Source organism: Acomys minous, assembly GCF_964271855.1.
Source record: "Acomys minous genome assembly, chromosome: 16".
NCBI lineage: Eukaryota > Metazoa > Chordata > Mammalia > Rodentia > Muridae > Acomys > Acomys minous.
In genome coordinates, this window is record NC_140498.1 from 39,567,379 (window position 1) to 39,593,109 (window position 25,731).

The following is a 25,731-nucleotide window of genomic DNA, read 5'->3' on the forward strand; positions in this document are numbered from 1 at the left end:
CACCAGAGGCACGGATGCACACCCACCCACGGGCCACAGCCCCGCCCTGCAAGGCCGCCCAGTGTGTGGTAGAGAGGGGCACGCAGCACTGTAACTCTCCACTGGCTCCTGATCCTCACCGAATTCCTCTTGCTAAGAGCTTATCCTGCCCCCTTAGGCTGCCCCTGTCCTGTGTGTGGGAGGGGTCAGGAGTTCATGGTGGCTGCCATGACTCCCACAGCAGAATGGTTCGCTTGGCTCGGGACAAGCATCTGGGACCGGGGTTCATGGCTGAGGTGAAGAAAAGGCTGTGGCCCTCCAGCAGGTATAGGTGTGCTCTCCTGCAGTAGGTCACCCTGACTGCACCTGACACATCTTGATTTCAATGGCACGAAGAACTGAAGAGGAAACATTCCTCCCTGTTGTGCGGTAGGGAACCAGGTGATGGGAAAAGTCCATGGCTGTGGCTGGCAGAACTTGGCTGAGCTGAAGCTCCTCAGGCCCGAGACATGGTTTCTTAGGGAATGCATGGAGGAATAGGTTTGAGGGGGATTCCCACTCCCCTGAGCCATCCATCCTCAGCCAGGGGCTGACCTCACTGGGTCTAGACATGACTCTAGATCTGCCGCACAGTTGATGGCTTAAGGAGGCGAGGACACACATCCTCACAGCACCTCCCCCCACTGAGACAGCAGACGTCTTCATCACCCAAGAAGGACTCCTGTGTTTCTTCCCATGGACTACCCAAAGAGGCTAGTCAGACTACCTGCTCTGGAGCCTTTCATGAAAGGACTCTGTGTGTGTGTGTATGTGTGTGTGTGTGTATGTATGTGCATGTCTGTGTGTGAGTGTGAGTGACAGTGTGTGTTTGTACGCGCGCGCGTGTGTGTGTGTGTGTGTGTGTGTGTGTCATGTAAGGCTTCTTTCACTGAGCACAGTCCTAAGGCCACTCACAGATCCTCACATTTGGGTCTGTAACATCACAGCAGTTTGACTGTCATGGAATCAAGCAGACTGTTTCCTAGAGTTTGTTTTCATACAAAACCATTGTTGCTATTCGGTGCCTTGGCATATTAGGCTTGGTGTGGTGACTCGCATCTTTAATCCACGCACGCAAGAGGTAGAAGCAGGAGGATCTCTGTGAGTTTGAGGCCAGCCTAATATACATAGCAAGTTCTAGGCCAAACAGGACTACATAGAAAGATCTTGTTTCAGAAACAAAGCAAAACAAAGAAACTCTCAAAACCAAAACAGAACTTTGCTATCTCTGTACTAATTTAAGAATCATTTTATCAATTCCTGATAAACATCTCTCTATGTTTATGTCTGAGGTTTTGGGACAGTTAGAAACCCTTTGGAACTCAGGTCCACAAACATGGTAGCTCTCCACAGATCCCAGTCTCCTTTAACTCTCCCCAGCAAAGTTTTGTAGCAGAGTGTGGCTGTTTTTTGGCAAAAAAATGTCCTACTTTTTGGCTTTAGATGTTATTATATTTTTACTTTTAAATTACTATGTGTGTGTGTGCGTGTGTGTATGCGTGCATGGATGTGTGGTAGTTTGAATAAGAATGACCCCTTATAGACTCATGTATCTGAATCCTCAGTCACTAGGGAGTGGCACTATTTGAAAGGATGTAGACCGCTCAGCTCCTTCTCCAACACCATGTCAGCTTGTGTTCCATTGGGCTTCCCGCCATGGTGATGATGGACTAACCTCTGAAACTGGAAGCCAGCCCCTACTTAAATGCTTTCTCTTGTAAGAGTTGCCTTGGTCGTGGTGTCTCTTCACAGCCATAGAACCCTGACTGAAACAGAGGCTCTGGGCATCGATCCAGTGTTGTGCACATATTAGACAAGAGCTCTACCACTAACATTTGCCCTATATGTCCTCTGTAGCCCAGGCTGGCCTGTGCTATAATCCTCTTGCCTCAGTCTCCCACAGAGCTGGGATTACATCCTAGTATTATCAGACTAGCTTAGATTTTTATTATAAATTCCCTTTTCTGACAGTTTCTACAGCACGTAGATTACAGTGACTTGTAGGTCTGTTGAGATGGCTCAGTGGGCAAAGGTACTTGTCACCAAGCCTGAGGACCTAAAGTTGGCTGGTCTCTACTGTCTCTCATGACTTTGACATTTGAGAGGAAGCTGGCAGGTCATTTTGAAGACTGCCCCCAACAGAGGGCTTGTTGCTGTCCCTCATCGTTAGATCAGGCCTCTCTGCAGAGTGAGGCCAGGCCTCTCAGAGCTCCATCCTGGACAGACCCACCTGTAGGGTGCAGAGGGCAGGCCAAGCTACACCCTTCGTCAGCTTCCTTCCCTGCTGTTTGACATGGTCTCAGCTCTCCTTATTCTTCCCCCGTGCACAGTCAAGTATGCCACTCAGAAGCCAAAGCCATGAGGCTGGCTGTGAATCTCTGCAGACCATGATGCCACACCTCCCTGTATGACCAGACAACAGCTGTATCTTACAGGCAGGTGGATGGCCTGTGTCAGCCATACACCCCTGGGCATGTGACAGTTCAAGCCTGGCCCAACCTCCCACAGGCCACAGATGCTATAGATTTTCCTCTCCCACCAGGCACCACCACATCATGACTTAGGGCTCTGAGACTCAGCTCCAAGGGACCAACCAATTTGGGGGCACAGGAAACGCCACCAGATCATGAACTCTTGAGGGTTGGCTTTTGAGCAAGGCTCTATGTGATCCCGCGGTCTCAGGTCTGAGCCAGGCCACAGTGGACTCGAGGCTACCATCGCTCTATTACCACAGCACCTCTCTCTCTATGCTTCCCACTAAAGCAAGATTAATAATATCCAGCCTAAGACTGTATCAAGTAATTACACCTTTTAGTGCACCTGGTAATTTTAATCCAGCTGGTACTAGCAGTCAATCAAACTGCCATAAAAGAGCTTCAGAATGTGCTAATGACTTGCTCACTCTGTCAGGCATCATAGGGGTGCATTCAACTCACAAGAATGGTACGTGGAACAGCCTTACAGCTTATCCATGCCACTCAGCTTCTCTAAGGGCTGTGCTTCTCCTTACAGGCCAGCTTCTCTACACAGCTCAACTTTTCTCCAGAGCTTGGTTTCTCATGCAGTTATCTTTTCCACAGGGTTGGATTTCTCTACAAGGCTGAGCTTTACCACAGAGCTGGGCTTTCTTCTCCACACAGCTTTCTGTAGAGCGAGGCTGCTCCCCAGAAATGGGCTTCCCTGCAGACCTGGGCTTCACACAGCTTCACCTCATACTGACTCCTGTAACACAGATGCGCCTTTTGAAACTTTTGAAGTTTCCGGCTCACTGACACCATCCGGGAGAGGAGACCAAGCCATAGCACTGCCAACCTGCCAGGAATAAGTTCACTGTCTCTGAAGACAGTAAAGAACTTCAGTGCCTGTTTCCAAATGCACACTGGCCTTGAGACAACAGCATACTCACTGGAGGATCCAGACACAGGGTCATCACTGTGGCCCAGTAGGCGCTGGATCCCATCTGTGTCATTGCCGGCGACACTGGCTCCATATGGCTTTCTTAGGGTCTCACACACCTGTTGGTCTCCTATGGCCTTTCTATATGCCCAACATGGGGGAGCTCATGGCCACTGGAGACACTTGGGGGACATGGGTAGATGTGGTGGGTCACAGCGGAGGCCCTCCCAGGAACTTGTGGCCACAGGGGCAGAGGTACACTCACAGAGGACTATGTACTGGGTGACCGGCTTCTGATAATAAGCATGTGAAGTGTCCTTGGGAAACCAGACGACTTTCAATGTTCACACATAAATCCATGAAGCTATTGGGTTTTAGTCCTGGAAATACCTTGCTGGGTGCCCTGCCCACCACTGTCCATGTGTGCGCCATCTGAGCTTCTCTGCAGGACAGGAATCCTTGGGGCAAAAGCACCTGGGCCAAGGCTAGTACTGCAACTAGTGGGGACGGAGGGTCTCAGCTTGTCATGGCCACATGTATATAGGTGTCCATGGAGACAACAGAGACCTTCCTATGGTGTTCTCCACTGAGGCCTACATCCTATGCAGGGAACTCAGCAGAAGACGGTGAATATGGTAGGGATGCCCGTAGTTCAGCACTTACCTCATCTGAGAAGAGGCTGCCTTCACCCACAGTGCAGATGGTGCCCTAGCTAGCTTTAACCATCAGCTTGGCATAGCCTAGAGTCACTTAAGAAGAACGACCCAACTGAGGGGTTTCCCAGATTAGATCTGACTACAGACATGTTTGTGGGGGATTGTCTTAATCGAAGATGACACAGGGGAGCCAACTCATGGTGGGCGGCACCATTCCTAGGCAGTTGTTCCTGGACTATGTAAGAAAGCTAGCTAAGATGAGCTTAGGGGCAGACCAGCAGACAGAACTCTTCCATGGTTCCTGCTTTTCAGTTCTCGCTTGCATTCCTGCCCGGACTTTACCTCAATGAGGGACTATGAGGTGTATCCCACTGGTCAGAGTGTTTTTTATCACAGCAACAGGAATCGAACGAGGCCAGAAGATATGCAGTGCCTCCCAAGCACTGGTCCTGGCCGAGATGTGGAGTCACAGAGAGATAGTGCGGGCCCAGGGGTTTATCACAGTATTCTGCAGTGGGAAGGCAGTGACCCCTCCTGAGTCAGTGGCTGACAGCTGGTCAGGAAGGGGCAGACATAGCTGCCCCTTTGAGCACAGGAAGAGTCTCCTGCTGCTAGGCCATGCCCAGAGAGTCAGGAGGTCACCAGACTAGCCCAAAAGTCAAGATCTGACTAGTCAGAAAAAGACACAGAATGTTCTAGACTGAAGGAGGCCCTGCTTTGAAGACTCTTGCTCTCATATGTGAGCATCGTTCTTGCATGATTTGGGGGCCCATTTATTGTGATGTGCCTCACCTTGTCTGCATGTTTGGGTTGGTCCCCTCAGGAAAGGTAAAAGCAAGGAAAGAGATCCATGTAGAGAGGATCTGTCCAGTGAGGCTGCACTATAGAAAAGCTAGCATTGTACCGTCGTCCTAGAGGAGTAAAGAGCTCACCGAAGAGCAAACACGGAAAACAAGGAAATGAATATAGTCACCTTCTCTGTACAACCCACCAGAATCAAAGGCAGACGCCTCACTCTCATGTCAAAGTTTTCAAATACCGTGTCTGAGATTTTGAGCAGTGTGCCTTGGTGGAAGTAAGAGCAGCAGGGGTGCAGGGGTGGGGTGGGTGGAGTGGGTGGGGCGGGGAGACAGGCCACACAGACTTGAGTGGAGTAGCTCTGGAGCAGGCAAGGGCCGTTGACCACACAGGCTGCTAAACGATATTCACACTGGACTATAAACATTGTGTTCACATCTGGCTTATGTGACAGACACTCCTAGAAGCAAGCAAGCTGGGACCCAAAGAAAAGGTAGACGCAGAAGGAGGCGGCTGGAGGCTCTCACTGCAGCGTATTGCCAACAAGCCTCAGTGGCACGTGACTTGCACTCATTTTGAGATGACCTTGGAGACGTCCAAGACACTGTGGGGGAAGACACTGGCTCTTCCCCAAGTCTCTTCCAGAAAAGGACTCAAAGCTGTGGTTGCTCCCCACAGAAAATGATTGTGAATGTGGCCTGTGCAACTGATTAGCGGACTGTTTGCTGTGGGCCACGCTGTGAGGTGGAAGGTGCAGTGGGCAGGGCCAGGCCAACAAGAGGAGAGCAGTTACAGGTCAACAAGGAGGTATCGGGGTTCTGGATGCCCAGCCCAGGCCAGCTGAGTCACCAGGTGTGTCCCGAGGATACTGTCCCCAATTGCATTTACACAAAAGATCCACTTACCGCTCCAAGCATGATCCTGAAGATCAGCCAGCGGAAGCCCCAGAGGACAATTCGGGATGTGGGGGTGTGCTTGGGGAGGCGGGACAGCGTCCAGAGAGGGCACAGAAAGATTCCCAGGAATCCTGTCTCCAGCAGCTGTGACTCCCATCCTGCAGGCACAAGGGGACACACAAAGAGGACGGTCAATAGAGTCAAATGTTTACAAAGCAATCGCCCCAAGCCCAGCCTGACCAAGAAGACCTTAAAATGAGACACGAGACAGGCAAACGTCACCATGTCATCACAGGAAACAAGATGCAGGGCTCTGAGTAGTGTGACGCAGAGCCTGGGACCAGGGAACTCTGCGGCGGCGCCAGGTGCCCTGCTTGCACAAGAGGGACCTGTGCGGCCCAGTTCAGATGATGCTTACTATCTTGTGTGGGATGCAGCGTAACCTGAGCCGCACACGTGGGGGTGCACTGCCAACGGGTCTTTGTGGGAAGCCTGTTTGTTTGTTTGGGTTTTTTTTTTTTGTTTTTTGTTTTGTTTTGTTTTGAGACAGGGTCTCTCTGTGTAGCCTTGGCTGTCCTGGACTCGCTTTGTAGACCAGGCTGGCCTCGAACTCACAGCGATCTGCCTGCCTCTGCCTCCCAGAGTGCTGGGATTAAAGGCGTGCGCCACCACACCTGGCTGGAAAGCCTTTTGTTTTTATGTTTATGTGAAAAATCAGAGCTCTGAACGTCCTCCCCAAGGAATGTTTGTCAGCACAGGTGCAGGTACAACGTGTGACAAACTCTCTGGGAGGCTGGATCCTACTCAGGCCCAGGTCAAATGCGTCAGGCAAAGCTGGCAGCCAGGGATCAGTAAACCCCAAGTGATCCGTGAGCTTGCACGAGGGCAGACTCCTACGTGGTTGTATTCTGCTACTCTTCTAGCGGGGACTCAGCACAGGAAATGCCATGAGAAGAGTGCATAGTGAACCCCATTCCCAGAGACTACAAGAAGGGAGGCCTGTGGCCGAGAAGGCCCCATTGCTGGCATCGCCCTCGCCATCTGAGTGGTGACTCCAAGGTGCCAGGGATGCTCTCTCCCCATGAGGGAGGTCTCAGGACACCACGCAGGGCTGAGCTATTATCCCCTTGTACTGACAACTGGCCACTCACAGTGACAGCAGTAAGTATGCGCGTGAGCACCTCCCAGAGGAAGAGACAGTTAGGAAGGACAACAGAAAGAAGTCCTAGAGGAGGACAGGGGGTCAGGGGGCTCCCGTGCTGCTTTTTTCTATACACGTTACTTTAGAATTAAAAGCTTATAAAATAGCTAATTAGCATGAAGCTATGATGCAGTAGGAAATGGGTATACGTGAGCACCACACTGACAGAACCAGTAATAGACTTAACAGATACATGGGACCAGGCATACATTTTCCAGAACAACTCCTCACAGGTCATGGTCCTCTGCAGGCAGAGGCTGCACAGCACCATTGTCGCCATGGCATGGGGCGGGGCACTGTAGATGGCCATCTACAGTGCCCTCCTCAAGTGACCAAAGTTGTGTGCAGTGCGTGTCGAAGCAGGTGACGGAGGTGCTACCCCTCCCAAACCCACACCAGCTAACCACCAGGAAGACAAAGGCCAGGCACTGTGGACAGGTCTCCACGGACTCTGAGCAGCACGCCAAAGCACGGGGAGATAAAAGGCGTCAGCCTGGAGCAGCTGGAATGTGGGGTCCTGGGCCAGCAAAAATCGACAAAGAAAAACATAAGGGAAACTGAGGAAGTATTGTGTGGGCATCAGTTCATTAACTAGGAACATGGTGAAGATACTGTGTGAGTGTGAGCTGGGTATATTTTCACAATATTCCTGTAGATATCTGTCTCTGTCTCTCTCTTGCCCCCCTCCCCCAACGGGATCCTCTGTGTAGCCCTGGCTGTCCTGGACTCACTTTGTAGACCAGGCTGGCCTTGAACTCACAGAGCTCCGTCTGCCTCTGTCTCCCGAGTGCTGGGATTAAAGGCGTGCGCCTTTAGATCTCAACAGCTCTAAAACAGAAAATCCATTCCTGAAGATCAGGATCCTGTTGTTGTACTGCACTCCCCTCCCTCCCAGCCCACCCCCCTTCCGCCTCCGCCACGTACTCCTCACGCAGCACCCTCAAAGGACCGCCCCCATAAAGCCACGGGCTCTGCTTGGCTTCATGTCCCCCTGCTAGCCCCCTGGAGAGCCTGCTGTCCCTTCTCTGCCTATGCTAGGGTCTTCATTGGTCCATTTCTATGGGTGTCTCCTTGGAAACCATCCACTTGATGAGGAGAGTGTAGCTAGCAGAGTGACAAGCCATGGGCTGGTCCTGACAGGCACTGCCTGCTCTGGGAGCTACAGGGGATGGACAAGCAGCAGTGGCTGCTTCAGTGGGGGCTGAAGCTGGGCTGTGGCCACAGCAGCTGGAATGTGCCAGGCTGGAGAGCCACACGTGTCAGGTGGAGCTGGGCCTCTTGGGCCGAGCGTCCCTGCTCTTGGCACTAGTCCAAGGCTGAGCATTTGTGAATTGTCACTATAGGGCGGAGGGAGAGCTACAAACCCAGAAAAAGAAGCAAGGTGCCCATTTAATGGCAATACTGCCCCTTCCAAAGTCTGGGTCGGGATGGCTTCCAGGTACCCTCTCAGCCTGGCTGCTTCTGTTTCTGCCCATGTCCAGCGGAGGAGCTTGTGTCTCTCTGTACACTGTATGATTTAACCCTGTCCTGCTTGCACTCAAAAAATGTGCTAAGCAAGACCCCTTCCCACCCCCACCCCCCCCCACACACTGAGTCCCCCTTTTCACCTGGCTGCTTCCCCCTGCACAACCCCTCTGGTTTTTCCTTGGGATAATCTGCATAGGTTTGGGATACATTTCATATGGCTGTGCCTGATACCCCATGCAATTTCATGGCTGGTGGTGTCCGTGGAGCAGGAAAGTGTTTGGTAAACACTGCAAGAGCTGCTAGCAGCATCCATTTTGAGGAAGGACCTTAAAGCTTGCACGTTCTAATTCCCTCCTCTCCCGGGCAGCTAAAAGAGCTCAGAAGCCCAGAGGCCACAGAGCAAAACTGGGGCCACAGAGTGAGTCTACTCCACACGGTATCTAGCAAGCAGCACACCAGTTTGCCCCACACCCACCAAGCTGCCCACTCCTTGCCGGAACCCCTTTGCTAGCCCCGGGGCAGGGTAGAGCTGGCACCGTGACAAGGTGCCACACACACACATTCTCAGAGCTTTTAGGGGACACATTCCCCAGAGCTTAGAGCCTGCCTAATTGCCACCTCGATCTGTAGACATAGGAATGGAATTTTAACATGCAGCGCAGTGAGTGACACCAATCAAAGTGATTGATACACAATGGCAGAACCCAGAAATGCATCCAAGTGCCAAGAGAGGCAGGGTGACAGGGCTGGGGGTGGGGTGCATGACAGACAGAGCAGGGTGACAAAAGACAAGCTGTCTATAACAGGAAGGAGGGTGTGTGTGTGAGGGTCCCCCCCAGTGGCCTTCAGAGGGGATGGGACGTTCTTGTCCTCCTTGGTTAGACATTGCTGAGCCAAGGCCTGGGGAGCTATTCCAACTGGCCCCTCTGCCTTGCCCCGGTTCATGCAGTGGCTGTGGCTCACTGGTGTCTTTCTGACGGAAGCCGGGGCTGCCCTGGTGGCAGTAGCCTGTGACAGACACCAGGGGAGGGAAGGGGTGCTGCACTCCCACCTGCCTGTCTTATTTGCCTGGATCTATGGTGTCTCAGCAGCTGCACCGTGTGCACAAGGAAGGCCATTGTCCTCCACTTCAGCATGGCAGGAGATGAGTCCCCAGAAAAAATAAATAACCAGCACATTGCCAAGAGCCGAGTGACCCGGTGAGGGTGGGTGGGTGGTTAGCCACTCTTGCCCAGTGTACCAAATTGGTATGCAGTGGACAGAGTCAGGATGGCGCCTTCTACAGGAGACAGGCGGCTATATCGGTGAACAAACAGGACCCTGTGCAAATGCATTCTGAACAGCCCCTTCCAACTGCCTGTGCCTGTGAGCCAAGGCTTCTTTACAGGGGCAGCTAGAAAGGGCCTGGCCTACTGTCCAGGTCTCTGGGGACAGTGCTGATCTGGCCTAGTTCGCACTTCGGGTAACAGGGACACAGTCTTACCAGTGGCATGTCAGGCAGCTGTCAGGAGAGGCCCACGAGGGCTCCTGAGTGACAACACTGTGTGGACTGTTTTCCTGTGGTGACATAAAGCTGGTTCTAGAACCTTCTCTGCCAGTGTCTGGCTCTTTCATTTCCAGCCATGTAGCTGAATGCTGAACCAGTTGAACCTAGGAAGTTGTACATATGGAAGTCGCAACCCCTCAACACAGCTCAGAGAAGCTCTCCACTCAGAGCTGTTTCTTGGGGTATGGGCAAAAGGCTTGGGTGGCCCAGGAGTCATCCTCACTGGTTATCAGAGATGAGATCAGATGCACTAGGGTATGCGTGTGAACATCTCCTGTTTAAGAGAGACCGCTAGAGGAGCGCTTGCTGCGAACACGCACAAGGCCCGGGTAAGATCGCCAGCACCGCACACCCACGGACTGAGCATCGTGGTACATGCTTGTTAATTGCAGCACTTGGAGGTGGAAGCAGGAGGACTAGGAATCTAAGTTATTCCCAGCTATGGAGTGAGTTGAGGCCAGTTTGCAGAGCTTAGGGAGACCCTGTTTCATGAGTAAGAGATGAGTGGAAGACACTGAGAACCAACGATGGGACAGGGGAAGCAAGGGGGGTCAGGGCGGAGAACGGATAGCTATTTCAACATGAATCTTCCCAGTTACCTATGGAAATGGCCGGGATGCTGAACAGTGGGGAAGAAAGATGTGACACCACCAGGGGTAGTGGCAGCCCAGGCAACCTGGCCACATCTCCATGCTGGGTCTGAGGAGGGACTCCAGGTGTCTCACTTTCCCGCCTGGGATTCACAGTGATCACTGTGGCTTCCTAAGCTCAAAGCCAACTCTGTAGCTGGCCTACCTTCCTCCCAGCCTGGGCGGGGAAGAGCACACTGCTGTGGACTCACAGGAAGATGTGGTTCCCCCTGAACTAAATTTCTAAGTGCAAACACTAGAGGCACGAAAAAAAAAAATGGAAGCAGAGACCATATAGTTTCTCAACTCAAGGTTACCAGACCCGGGAGCTTCTTCATCTGGGCTCAGGTGTCTACAGAGACGGGACACAAGCCGGAGAAAACAGACATAAGGCAGAGCCAATAAGGCAGAAGATTCTAGACCCCAGAGACTGCAAGTGGGTGGTGAAGCAGACGCAGAGAGATCTAGCTGGGCCCTACTCCTTGGCTCGGCTCTACATTACTTGTTCTCAAATAAAGCCAATGAACGGTGCTGCCTCCCCTGCTCACTGGCATCAAAGAAAGAAGAAAGACACCAGGCATCCGCCCAGAGGCCTGGTCTGTGCCTCAGCTGGACAAATGCTGGAAAGAAGGGACACAAGGAGCCAGCAGGAGGAGGTCAGGCAGCTTTATACTGGACAGCTGCTCTGGACAGGGAGGCTATCTGGCTGAGTGGCTCGGGGATGGGATGGCCTCAGCCTACCAGAGAAGCTACGCTTTTAGCAACCAGGAAGAAAGACAGCTTGAGGGGAGGGACAAGAAGAGGTGGGCTCTCAGGACCGCCGACTTGACGAACACGTATGGTAAGTGAGAGGTGGGCATCATCTGGCTGGAAGCAAGGCTGGGGGCCAATCAACGCCAGAGTACAGCCAAGTCAAGAAGAAGGCCCAACACTATGGGAGGGGGTGGGAGATTTAGGGGACAGGTAGAAACTTTTGGAAGGCCCCAGTGGTGGGGTGCTATCTAACTAGGTGGGTCAACTACCCTCAAAGGCTGTCTCTTGCTACAGATCACCACGAGCAGGACAGGAGTCATGCCATGGTGTGGTACCAGCTGCCATTCCTGTCATGGGACTAGGCAGCCACGGGAAGAGTAAAGGCCACGGGGGTGACCTGGTACCATGCCGGGGGGGGGGGGGGGATAGACAGGGGCAGGCAGCCGCCGCCATTCAATGCGAGACATGGTGAAATAGGGCCTGGAGGTAGAGTTACTTGTGTCAAGGGCCAAACTAACTACACAAATAAGAAGCAAGCTCGAGCTGGGCGTGGCGGCGCATGCCTTTATAATCCCAGCACTCGAGAGGCAGAGGCAGGTGGATCGCTGTGAGTTCGAGGCCAGCCTGGTTTACAAAGCGAATCCAGGACAGCCAAGAGCAGAGAGAAACCCTGTCTCAACAAAGCAAAACAAAACAAAACAAAAACAAACAAACAAACAAACAAAACCCCCCAAAGGAGCCGGGCATGGTGGCACATGTCTTTAATCCCAGCACTTGGGAGGCAGAGGCAGGCGGATCACTGTGAGTTTGAGGCCAGCCTAGTCTACAAAGCGAGTCCAGGACAGCCAAGGCTACACAGAGAAACCCTGTCTCGAAAAAACCAAAAACAAAAACAAAAACAAAAAAACCCCCAAAAAGAATCGAGATCAGAAGCACCTCAGAGGCCACTTCCCTGAGGTGGCCACTCTAGAAAGGAGATGGCAGCCCGGCTGCATGAGCTAGTCAGAACGACTTCAGAGAGTCAGAAAGAGTAATTAAATATAGTGCAGATGGATCCTTCAAAAGTGACAGCACCATCCACGTGAGGAATAGGGAATCCATTAGCTCCTTCGTTAAAAACAGGGAGAAGGGGGCAAAGCGCTCCCTCCTGACTGGCTGTCACTCCAGCAGTGAGCCGCCCGCCCTCTGCCACCCCAGGGGCTTCTAATGATGGCCCTGGAGGGAGCCCGCAGCTTTTAAAAGTTTCCTTCATTTTCATAGGTTATATTTTAGGAGAAGTTATGAGCTGGCATAGCAAAATTTTTGCTTTGCTCGAGAAGGAAGGGGTGCGGGTCACAGAACTCCATGGGCCGCATGGTGCCCACCGGCGCATAACAAAGCTGGGGGCCTGCGCTGGCTAGCCAAAGCAGTGGCATCATGGGGGGGCTACCCACAAAGAGCCGCAAGACCTACTGCTCTGTGTCTCTGACCTCAGAGTCTGTGTTCCCCCATGGTCTGCAACTGTGACAGGATCTGCTCGGTGCCAGGCCTGCAGCATCCCTGCCTCCCTAACCCTGCCTGCAGCCACAGGTCACGTGGAGGAAGCAGTGTTCTGCTAGCCAGACTACTGGAGATGTGGGGACTGGTGCTGTCACATTTCCCAAGTTCTTCTAAGTTTGGGCCTGTGGCTTTTTTCTACATATACTGTTCTGTAAAGTCACGCCTGAGAATTTGTCTTGTTCCATCTGTGATGGAGACCCACTCAACCCAAGGCTTGAGTATTGGTTGATTTTTGTTTTTAGGCAGGGTCTTTCTTGATCTGTAGTCTACGCATCCTAGATGGATATGAAACTCAGAGTGCGCCCACAGACTCTGGTAGACGTGTGCCGCCAGATCCAGGGCAACCCAAGTGTGGAGTGCTGGACAACAGCCATGCTTTGAAAGCAGAGCTAAGGTCACTGAAGCCATCCTGCAGGCAGCAGGCTTGGGGTATATGTGCCATGGTTTCTTTCTCAGGCAGAGCCCCATTAGCAGTTGCCGTGAACATGTGCGGCTCATCACCATCTTGCAGAAACCCCCAAATAATGGCTGACATGCACCCTTGAGGAAATCTTTAGGACAGGAGCCACATCGAGATGTCCCTTCTTAACAGTCCCCACCCATATTAGGACACTCAAAGCGGCCCTTGGGGGAGTGTGAAAGGGACTTCCTACAGAGCTGTCCCCACAGGAAAGGAGGGCTGTGTGTGCAGCTATCACTTCACTTCCACCACATCCCTCCTCCTCCTCCTGCTCTGGAACCAGCTGGGCATCTATCTGCAGCTCCACATGGGAATTCCCCACACAGGCACAAACACAGGCCTGTCGGCCCTGATAGCCAGCCGTGCATCCCACAAGCAGCGGGGCACACTCTAACTCGCTGAAGGAGGAGCAGGCCAGGAGTGGGAGTGTGGCGGGCAAGCCTGGGAAAACTGCCTTGTAGGCAGAGACCAGACCCTTGAAGGAAGGGCATTTTTTTAAAAAAAATTACATATGAGTGTTTTATCTGCAGAAGAGGGCATCAGATCACATTATAGATGGTTGTGAGTTACCATGTGGTTGCTGGGAATTGAACTCAGGAAGAGCAGGCGGCGCCCTTAACCACTGAGCCATCTCACCAGCCCCTAAGGAAGGGCATTTTCTAATGAGCAGATGTTTCTCAACAGGTTGGCTGCAGGCTTCATGCTGCAAGTAATCGTGAAAGCCAGGTGTGCCAGTAATGCCAGCACTTAGGTTGAAACAGGAGGACTGCCCTAAGTTCAGTGTCAAAAGGCCACAGAGAGGGACCCTTTCTTAAAAAGCAAGGGACTATAAGAAAGACATGGACTTACCAGCAACCGCATGCTGTGAAGGTTGGAAGATTGCTAATACACATTTTAAGGATGTCCTTGGGCACTCAGAGAAACAGGAAGTGACCTCCATAACCCACATGCCCTTGTGGTGACCCTTGCAGCAACCCAGTTCCCAGGTGCTTGTTAATGTTCGGTTGCTATGACAACCAGACTTCCGAGCCACCGGGTGTCCCCCACTGCTTAGATCTCTGCAGGTGTCGCCAGCTAGCCTGGAAACGGGATCCACAGAGGTGACCTCTGCAGCTTTATTGCCTCTGGATAAATACGAATATGTTTCCCCTCAACGGAAATTAGACTTAGCCAGATTTTTTTTGGATTAATATATTCCAAATATTTAACGTATAGATAGCATGCTGAAGGGCACACATTTTCTTGGGCTGTCTCTTGTTTCCTGTGTGTGGAAATGAGCTACAGACTGCCCCCAGCCTCAAAACCACAGGCCAGGACCCTAAGGAAGTGTTAGACACCATGGCCCTGTGGCACTGTCTGCAATGCTTGGGTTGGCGTGACATGCTAATGGAGCCACTGGCCACGCGGGCCTCTGAGATCTAAAGATGTGGCTCATGTGACTGAGGGAGAAATTTTAAAAAATTTAAACTTTAGTTCAACTGGATTTGGGTTTAAGTGGCTATGTGGAGTAGGGGGTCTCCATGGTCCACAGGTTGGACCCCAACTTCTACCCATCACAGGAGCAGTCCCTGCTCAGGTGTGTATAGTGTGTGTCTCAATGCAGAACCAAGGTTGGACAAACTTGTACACCTTCTCCCCACCCTGGGTGTGCTGTGTGCATAAGAAAAGGCCTATCAATTCCCCTAACTGCAGCCCTGCACCTGCCAGGGGCTGCTGTGGCTCAGTGACATCGATGCCTCCATATGGCATCACCAGCCCAAGACTGAACAAGTGGGATGTCCCCTCATACCAGGCTGGCCTCAAACTCACAGCTATCCACCTGCCTCTGTCTCCCGAGTACTGGGATTAAAGGTATGCACCACCACCGGCCAGCCCCTCTTCTCCTTCTTAAAAACAGCCTGGTCTACAAAGCGAGTCCAAGACATCCAAGGCTACACAGAGAAACTCTGTCTCAACCAACCAACCAACCAACAAACAAACAAGAACAAAAGGAGGGATCAGTTTGCCTGGAAAGTCGGCCAGAAAACCTGCCACCACCATAGTTTCATTTCAGAGGCCAGGGCAGTCCTGTGAGCCCTTCTTGGAACCCAGGGTGGACCCCCACCCCCACCTCTGCAGTTCTTTTAGTCCCACCCTCCTGCAGGTCTACAGTGACACTGACATTGGTGCTACGACAGGCGGTCTGAAGAGGACAGCCCAACTCATAGACCCAGTCTGCACAAGAACAGCTGACTAGTCCAGTGCGTTCCCAGGAACCATAACTAGACAAGGGTGTGTGTGTGTGGTGCACTGCAGCCATATATTAGGGCTCCGTGGCACGGCCTTACTCAGAGTTTGAGAGCCTAAGGCATCTCATTCTTAATGCCATCAGGAGAAATGTCCAGAGATGCTTTCTTTTGGAGATTAGTGAAAGGATCCCTTTTCTTGGGATGAGTGGTCCGAGACAGGGTCTCTCTGTGTAGCCCTGGGTGTTCTGGAACTCGCTCTGTTGACCAGGCTGGCCCTGAACTCAGAGATCTACCTGCCTCTGCCTCCAGGGGACTGGGATTAAAGGCGTGCGCCACCATGCCCAGCTAAGGACCACATTTAAGCTAAATCAGATGACATAATTCTCACAGGAAAATGGCCCAGACAGGAAGTGCCCAGTGCCCATGACCCACACTCCTCCCTATACCTATCCTAGGGTCTCCTTTCTTCCCAGGAGCCAAGCCTACCTCACAATGTCCTGGCATCTGAGAGGGCTATGTGGTAGCAATAGGCACACATGGTCTTTGCCACATCTCAGGCAAGCTGGCCCCTTCGTGTTCCAGCTGAGCACTGTGAGTGGATTAGGAGATTAGTGAGGTACAGCCCTGGTCTTACCAGAGAGAACTGGCACATAGGCAGTGACTGAGGAAGCGCCCTCAGCCCCGTGTGAAGAGCACCACCCAAGAGAGGCCAGGGCCCAGAGAGCAAAGACAGAAGGAAGCCTACCAGCGCATGCCCACTGCCCCCTCTGCCTCTGCCCTAAATGAGCCACCTTGCTGTTAATCACCACAATGCTCTGCATCACCACACAAAGGCACAGCAACATCAGGGCCCAGTGACCATGGGCTGAGCCCTCTCATGGGAGGCTTTCAGCCAGGACAGGGCAGAGGAGCCTCTTTGGCAGAGCAGCCACTTACCTAAGTTAGGTAGGGAGGCATCCTTTCCTGTCACAGATGGACCGGAAAGGCACTTAGTATAAGCCAGACTTCATCCTTTAGACAACTTCTCACCTCTCTCAGCAACAGGACCGTGCCCACTGGTCCTGTGCTCACCAGGCCAATCCCCGCATTGGAAGCTCAAACGAAGACTCCACTTCTCCTGGGCTGTCAGTTCCTCACCTAGGCACTGTGTAGCCCGGCCCCCACGTCACAGATGACTTCCCCCTTACATTTCCTTTCACCTCATCACATCCAGTCCGTGGGGCCATCCCAGGCAAGCTGACAGAGCCAGGGGTGGGGGATGGGCTAGCTAGACCCCTGCCATCCTATACCCACTTCCTGAAGACCCACCCTCGCCCCCATCCCCAACACTGCCAGCAGAAACACAGAAAACAGCTTAGAACCTCCCAGTTACAACGCTGATCGACATGGCTCCAGGGCAGCCCTGGAGCAGGTGGCCCTTCGTGCTGTCCTAAGGCAGTGCGCTTCCCTGCCAGGAAGAACTCTGGTGACTCTGCTGTGACGACACCGCTTTTCAGGACAGAGGAGCTGACTTGTAGTCAGTGTCCTTATCCTACTACGAACTTAGGGATGCTTCCTCACATCTCTGACCCCATTGTAGAGAGACAAGCTGCAGGGCCCACACACTCCTGGTTCCTGGCTGCTGGCCATGCTATCTTGCACGCACTGCAAGTTCATTTTCTAAGGTGTGGCTGGCACTGTTTCTCCAAGTGCAAAGCTAGTGTTACAGCACTGGTATTGGCTCCCCTGGTGTCTTCGCTGGCACACACCTGACTACCGTGAGTCAGGAGGAAGAGGAGCTTGCAGCTTTAGCCTTGCAAGCAACTTGGAAGGAAGGTGGGCCTCAACACAGAAGTCTGCTGGCCCTTGGCTGCCGGAGAGGTCCTGTCATGTAACCAGCAGAAGCTACACCTTCCACAGTGGCTGCTACTTGATAAATAAGGTGGTGTGTGCTGCACTGCTGTTAGAGCCTGGAAGAGAACAGAACCTCTAATGGTGAGTGTGCACTGCTTACGTGGTCTATAAGGCTCAGCACAGGAAAGGGAGCCCACATCTGCACACACAATGGACCCCTGGTCCAGGCACCTTCACCCACAGAAGTGGATCTGCTTATTTGTCCTATAGTTACCACCATATCCAGGGAAGTGTGGTGAGTTCGAGTCCATCTGGCTGGCCCTGCTATGTCCCTGTGGTAGACACTGAGGAGATCCCAGCATGTGACAGGCTCAATATCAGGGTTCATATGTAGTGTAGAGATGTGGGCATGGTAACTTCTGTCGGGTGTCAAAGGGAAACAATCCTAAGACACATGCAGGGTCCCTGTGGCCCTATGGTGCTCCTACTACAGTCTTCCGTGTCTCAGTCTACCTGCGTCCCTATGGTTGCCTGTGGCACGTGGTCCACTTTAGCCCACAGTCACCCGTGGCCACTCACGGTCACCTGTCACAGCCAGTGAGCAGATTCACACCTACCAGAGAGCAGCTGCTTGTCACGGTGGCTTCTGATCATCATCTTGCATTGGGCCATTAGTGGTTTAAGCCACTTACTGTGGGTATCCACTTAATTGGCTGACAAAGCTGAGACAGAGCCATTATCTTTGGGTTATGCCCTGTTGCTGAGGCCAGTGGCCCTGACAGTGGCACACACTTCTTTCTAGGGGAAGACACACACAGGCACCTTCTTTTTGCACAAAGCCAGGGCTTTTGCTATAGGGATGGTGAGGAAGGGGGTAATGCCCCGCCTCAAGGGGCTGGCAGTGGCAAAAAGAGAGGCTGGTACTGAGAGACACAGAGACTCACAGGTAGGTAAAAGTGAAGGACATAAAGTTGGTAGTTGGGTGGAGAATCTTTGCTTGGTAGTCCTCGGTACCGAGGGAAGGAGTGGGCAACCAATACAGAAACTGTCAAGTGTCCACAGGTTACACATAAAAGTTTACCTCTGGGGACAACCATAAAGTGTCCACAAGTAACACACAAAAGTTTACCTCTGGGGGACTGGGAGCTGAAGAAGGACAGGACCATGATCAGGATGCAAATGAATAAATAAATAGGGAAAAAAGTTTACCTCTGGGGGCTGGCAAGATGGCTCAGGGGTAAAAGCATTTGCTGTGCAAGGCTGACTCTAAATTCAACCCCCAGAGCCTGCGTGGAAGAGTGAACTGACTCTAGAAAACTGTCCTCTAACGTCCACATGCACACCGTGGCATGTGGGCACCTGCACTGTATGTGCGCATCTCACACATGTCATGAACGTACAATAGCAAGAATGATAAAGCTCACCTCACCTCTGACTCCTCCTCACAGTCAGCCTAAGGATGCCCTAGAGATGCTCAACGTGGCGGGCGAGGACCAAACAGAAAACCAGCCACTGCCTGCTATGGAGATTCGTGTCTAGGAGGCAGGCGACACCTGCAACACACGTGGGGATCATACCTCGAATGAAGCATAGCATGCTGGACCGGGGCACAAGAACTGTCAAGAAGGGCTTGTTACTCACACTTAGGAGACATTAGCAGTAGCCAAACCACACCAGTGCCCATCTCCTCCCTCAAATGCACACACAAGAGCGGCTATTGTGGCAGCACGGAGTACGGCTTCCTCTTCAAGGGTCTCTGTTTCAGAACATCAAAGCATTTGCTGCAGACACTGGCATGCAGACACTGGCTGGGGCAGCCAGCAGAGTCTCTTTCCTGTTCCTCACACTGGCGAGGGTCAGGCTTGCTGGCAGTGTTCTACCACAGCTATCAAGGAGCCTGGGAGCCAGGAAGCCCAGGGGACATGGCACCAGGTGCTGGAGGTGCCAGGCCAGCTGGCAGTCTGGATGATGTCTGAAGAGACCAAAGGATTTCTCTAGCCTCTCGGCTGCCTGATGTAGCCAGGACACAATACTTGCATGCGTGGGTGGGGGAGGGGGGGGACCCTAACGGGCAATATGCATGCAGGACGGCCTGCTCTGCCTCATACAAACAGTTGCAAGCTGGGTAAGTAGAGCTGAGGATCCCACTGAGCAGCTGCTTCAGGTGTCGCCTGTGACTGCGGTCGTGCAAAGGGCTGACAGATGGCTCTTCCCAAGAATACTGTACTGGGTCAGAAGAGGGAAGGAGGTGGCAGTGGACAAAGTGGCTGCTGATGCTGAGACGTACTCCCAGCATGACACCAACCCCTGTGGATCACAAGGATCTCTAGGACACAGGGAGGGGCAAGTCAACTAGTGGAACAGAATCTGGCAAAGACAGCTAACCTGCTCCGCCATCTCCAAACCCAAATGTCTAACATGCACCTACTCCAAGTGGGACCAGAGAGGCTGCAAAGAGAAACCATCACAGTGTGGAAAGAGGGATAGATGTGTAACGTGCTTTCTGTAAAATAAAAATAGGAAGAGGGGTTAAACAGTTGCACTGGAAAACTTAGAATAAGTTGGTAAGTTAAGACCAGAGATGAAAAACTAAGCCACCAAAGAAGGGCCAACTATCAGCTCCAGGACAAAGGTGGACAGACAGAAAGGTGTGGCTCACTACTTGGCACAACAGTCAATAATAATATTAGCACAGACACAGGAATGGAGGGACTGGCAGATCAGTAACAACTATATCTGAACCACTTCTTGGTCTTTGGGCTGAAATCGAGTGCTAAAATTATACCTGTGGCATAGTTATGTTAAGATGTTGAAAACAGCATTGAGGGCTTGCTAGGGATCCTTGTCACTCCTGAGAGACAGCAACAAACAAGTTTGAAAGGGACACACAGAGGGCAAGCCATGTGCACACCTTATTAGAAATACAGATCCAGGGACTGCCAAGATGGCTCAGAGGTAAAGGTGTTTGAGGTGCAAGCCGAGTGACCTGAGTTTGATCTACACACACACACACACACACACACACACACAAACACACACACACACACACACACACACACACACACACACACACGATAGATGGTTTAGATATCACCTTGCCACAGCCTAGAATTACCTGAGGAGAGAGCCTCAGCTGAGGAACTGCCTAGATCAAGTTGGCCTGTGGGTGAGTCTATGGGGACAGCTAATTGATGTAGAAGAACCAGCCTCCTTGCTGGCGGCACCATTCCCTAGGCTGTGGCCCTGGACTGTCTCTACCAAGAGTGAAGAAACAAGTGAGCCTAACTCCTAGGTGTAGGGGCAGAGAAGGTGAGCTGGAAGCCACAGACAGCCATAGACAGCACAGATGCATTTACTTGCTCTCTGTTCTAGATTGTGGGTATCTTGTGACAAGAGTTTGAGCTCCTGCCTTGACTTCCCCAAAATGATGGATCGTAACTTGGAGTTGTAAGTTGAATAAATTGTTTCCTCCACTGTGTTGCTTTGGTCATGATAGCTTATGATAGCCACAGACATAAAACCAAGATACCATATGTAAAGGCAGAAGGAAACAAAGAACTCCACAAAGTTGTCCTCTGACCTCTACATGTGTGCTGTAGTACATGCGTCTCACATGTACATCACAGGCACACACATACAAATAACAGCTGTTTTAAGAGAAATATGGATGCAAGTACCAGAATAAGTGCTGAGGTAAGGGGATTTATTGGAGAGCAGCACCGAGGGTGAGCAGAGGTAAAACAAGGCACCATTGTGTTCCACGCATGGGCCTAACTTTTCCTTTTTGACAACCAAAAGAATAATTTTTAGGTCATGGTCTAGCCAGAGTACAAAGAGTCCAGAAGCCGATAAGCAGAAGATAATGTATAAACACCCTCCACACGTAGCATTGTTCTCCATCTCTCCAGATGGCACCTGTCCAAAGCGGCATCAGAGCCGAAGGTTACAGAGCCACAGAGGCTGTCATCTGGGTGGAGCAGAGACAGCTAGAGGGCACTGGTCATCTGTGTATGTGCCGCTACTATCAGAGAGGAAGAGGCGGAGGAAAGGGGATGAGTTAGGCTGTCAGCTCAAGGCACCCTTTCCCTCCAGGAGGAGAAGACAACCTACAACAGTGAGTCTGATGTGCTCGGACGTACCGCTGACTGCCTAGGGCTGAGGGTGGAGCACTGCACAAACCCTCAGGTGCCCAGCATCATAAAACACATTTTTTATTTAAACTCTTATAAATTTGATAAACAAGACCAGTTCTTTCAAGAAGTTTCTGACTGCTTTGTCCAAGGGGGGAGGGGCGAAGAGAAATAAGCCGAGATGGACGTTGTGCTGGAAGACATGGACCGGGGGGTGGGGGGGTAGGTGTGTGTGTGTGTGGGGGGGTGTGTGTGTGTGGGGGGGGTGCCAGAGAGTGAGATGAACAGACAGACGGCTTGGGAGTGAGGCCACAGGTAGCTTCGGAAGTCCGACAGATCTTTATCGTGGGAGACTGAGATTAAGGCCACCAGGCTCAGCGGTCCTTGAGAGTGACGGGATGGAGACAACTTTCTACCCCGATGGGGAAGGCAGGACCGGACTGACACCCCATTTCCAAACAAACCTGGCAAAAATAAAACTAAGAGGCAAGCGGGGAAGAATTCCAGATAAAACCCGCCCAGCAGCCTCGGGACTCGAGCGGAAACAGCTCTTTTTCGATGTCTCAGGACTCTGTTCATTAAGGGGGACCATGTTTTGGGAGTGGAAGTGGAAGCCAGGCAAGACTCAGAGTGAGCAACAAGGAAATAAGGAAAAAGGCCCATGCTGACCTTGAACTTGCCTGCACGTCCAGAGTGTGGGGATTAAAGGCACGCCCCAAACCCAGGGCTCCCGAATGCTAGGCAATTAGAGACAGGCTCTCACTCTGCAACTCAGGCTGGCCCCAAACTACAGCAGCATTCCTCTTGCCTCAGTCTCCAGACTGCTAGGATTAAAGGCTTAGCATCGCATCATATACGGAAACATTTTCTTTTAGATTCAATTAGTGATTTTCATTAGATTTAAATGGGGGTGGGTGGGTGGGTAGTACTAGGGAGGGAAGAAGAGGGAGGGAAGGGAGAGACACACAGAGAGGGGCGAGAGAGATGAGAATATTATCTCATAGCCCCATTTGGGTAAACACTGACCCTAGGCCACTACCGAATGGCTGATTGAGAGAGTCTAAGGGCAACATGCCACACAGTGGCCCTCACACGGCAGAACAAGGTTTTTGTGGGCTCTGTGAAGGGTGTGACTGGACCCGCATGGTACTGGGACAGACGGCCCGCGCTCATCTTGAGTTGACATTTTCTGGAAATGAACTCTGGCTATTTCTCTCCTAGTGACACACCAAGAGGTTAAGTCAACAGAGTCAGGCCCCAGGAAGGAGACGTAGGGTTGACTTGCTGGTGGAGGCGGCCTGTGGGCTTAACCTGGCCTGGCCATGGAGGCTGCCTCTGACTGTGAGGATAATTTAATTAAGGAAACTGCTTTCTAGAGTGGTAGAGCTGGGAGGAGACTGAGGGACTGTAAACTGCAGCGGGGGAGATGCAGGCCGGGGCAGTGTCAGCCACAGGTCTGGAAACAGTTTCATGGAAGCTGCTGGGCCAGGCCGCTGTGCTAATCACTTCCTGCAGGCGGGCAGCCTCTGCTCCCTCACTAATGGGTCTTAATAAAAACTTCCAATTGGGCCAGTAAACCCCTCATTAAGCTGTTTTTAAAGCATGAATTTAAGAGCGGCAAGGGTGAAGGGTCACGTGGAGCATTTAATTCACAACGGCTGGCAGGAGGTGCTGCCATGAAGAAAAGACACGAGTGTCCTGGCCATATAAACATGCCATGTGGCCCGGGGCCTGCCAGGGGACGGTCTGATGGGAGAACTCTCCACTTGGCAAGAACAAGGCTCCCCAGATCATTAAGAGCTGCATCCACTTGGGGAAAAATGCAGATATGGTGGCAAAGAAGAGAGCTCACAAGATAATCCATGGATACCATTCCGCTGTACACCCTACAATGTGGCCTGCGCCCTCCCTCCATCCCCCCCCCCCCCCGGGCTGCATGAGAGCTATGGTTGTTGACACGTGGCCTCTCTGCCCTGTAGCTTACCCAGAGGCTTGTAGCTTCCTTGGGTTACATGCTTTAGAGCTGCCCCCACACTCCTGTCGTGTTTACAGCTAATGGATTGAGCGTGATCCAAGGCAGATGCCCAAATGCCCAGACACTGTGCCCAGGCAGCTGACACAGCAGAACTTACTGTCCTTGTCCTCAGCGGCTGAGGACAAACTAATCACTTATCAGCACAGCTTCTTACTGAAATGAAGGAACCCGGACTCATTCGAACGCTAAAGTGTCCAATTCTTATCCTGACAGTGTTGCGCTGAAACACAGAAGGCGCGGGGTCTTCTAGAATCTTTTTCTGAGTCCCGGAGACCTTCACACCTGGGGTATCCTTGGACTACTTGATGTGTGCTGGCCTGAGTAGTGGTAGGAGACCCAGGGAACACCAAAGGCTTCTAGGCCCCCGAGACTAGAGGGATCCCCTGAGGCACAGGGTTTCTCACAATGCTACATTCACACAGCAGCCTGGTCTCCCTTCCCTACAGTCACCAGAGACAGTGTAGCCTCTGCAGACCGAAACCAGCATCCCAAGGGGCCCAGGCAGAGAGAATGGTAGGTGCAGCTTACACTGTCTGGGCATCACGTGGAAGTCAAGGCCTAAATCCCACTCATCACTACAGAAAACACAACCAAAGAACTTAAAACATGTCTTTTCGCGGTCTAAAACACTCCGGAGGCTTTTGGAGTAGGCCAGATTTCCTGACTGGAGGCGGCTGTGCTACTTGGCTGGAGTCACTGTGCCATTCTCTCACAGTCCTGTCAGCAGGCAGCTCCTACCACAGGACAGACACCAGTTCCATTTCTCCCTATAATAGCCCTTAGAGCCAGACCAGTCCCCGAGGGTGGGACATGGGACTCCAAGACTCAAGAGAGAAGGTTGCAGTCCTTTTGGTGTAAACCCTTTCACACTACGCACAGAGCTCAGCATGGCCTGGAGCCCAGGGTAGACAGTGGCCATGCCAGACACAGTGGCCGAGCTGGGGACAGTGGTCATGCTGAGAGACAGTCATCAGGCTGGGGGGGCCTCTCTGGCACTCACACTGGGGGGCCGGCACTCACACTGGGTACTGCGTGTGCTGGGATGGCACCTGCCGAGAGCAGCCCTGTCCTTTGGAGACCTGAAGCCCTGCTGCTCAGCCTGGCGGGCTGACGCAGTTTCCAAAGCACAGGACAGTGGGAGGTCCAGAAGGCCAGGTGAAGGAGCATCAGGAAGCCCAGTCCTCCTGGACAGATGCGCCCTATACCCACAGGGTATGGGATGAATTCTTTGCCAATCCAGTCTTTGGTCTTCGCATTGCCAAGGCAAGCTGAATGCAGGAAAGAAGACAGAGCAGATGACCAATGGTGTGGGCTCCCAGTGACACCTCCAGCTCACTCAGCAACCACAGCTGTCTAGAAATGGGAGCACAGTGCTGGGATCACAGCAGGTGATGGAGTGGAACCCAGAGTGGCCATAATTAAAGGGGGCCACTTGCAGAGACAGCAAAAAAAGAAATCAGTAATGAAAACTTTAGTATTTGGGGGAAGTGGGATCGTCTGAGGTGAAGGAAGGACTAAAAATGGGACTTTGCTTCACTGACAGTGGCGATGTGTAGAGAAGAGGCTAGCCCACACACCGCTGGCCATGGGGGGTACCGCTCACCCTTGCCCAAGAATAGGGGTGCCCGGAACCCCTTTACTAGTTGAATGGAGGGTGTCCTCCATGAAGCCCTGCTAAAGACTCTTCTCGAGCTCGTGCCTTCCGCACTACAGAGCTTCCAAGCACTCCAGGCATGGCCGGTGGGGCTAAGGCATGGGTGTCTGTATTGATTCCATTTTAACTAACACAAGAAATTCATGTTAAGTCAGGCATGGTGGTGCAGGCCTGTAATTGGCACTTGGGAGGCTGAAACAGGAGGATAAAGAGTTTGAAAACGGTGTGGAGGTACATAGTAAGACTCCTATCTTGAAATGAATAAACAGATACAAATACAGACACAATGCGCGTGGCGAGCAGCTGCCACACACTGGACATGTGGCTCTGGAAGCTCGTGCATTTCAAAACACCGTTCCAGGGATGGGGTGGGGGTGGGGGAGGTAGAGTCCCGCAGAGAATTAGCAGGCAGCTCCACACTGCAGCCTCCTTGTAAAACAGAGATGACAGATGCAATTAAGAGCACACAGCCAGGATGATGGGCGCTGCTCA

At 52.2% G+C, this 25,731-nt stretch overlaps 1 protein-coding gene across 3 annotated transcripts in view; it reads right to left on the reverse strand.

Moving 5' to 3' along the window:
• Positions 1–25,731, reverse strand: part of LMF1 (lipase maturation factor 1) — an 81,674-nt gene that overhangs the window by 42,522 nt on the left and 13,421 nt on the right. For all 3 annotated transcript variants that reach the window (XR_014775731.1, XM_084763379.1, XM_084763380.1), the window contains one exon: positions 5,774–5,922. Coding sequence is in view for 2 of the 3 variants with exons in the window: in XM_084763379.1 (XP_084619505.1) it covers positions 5,774–5,922 (149 nt within the window). In the remaining variant the exon portion in view is untranslated. The remainder of the gene's footprint in view (positions 1–5,773; positions 5,923–25,731) is intronic.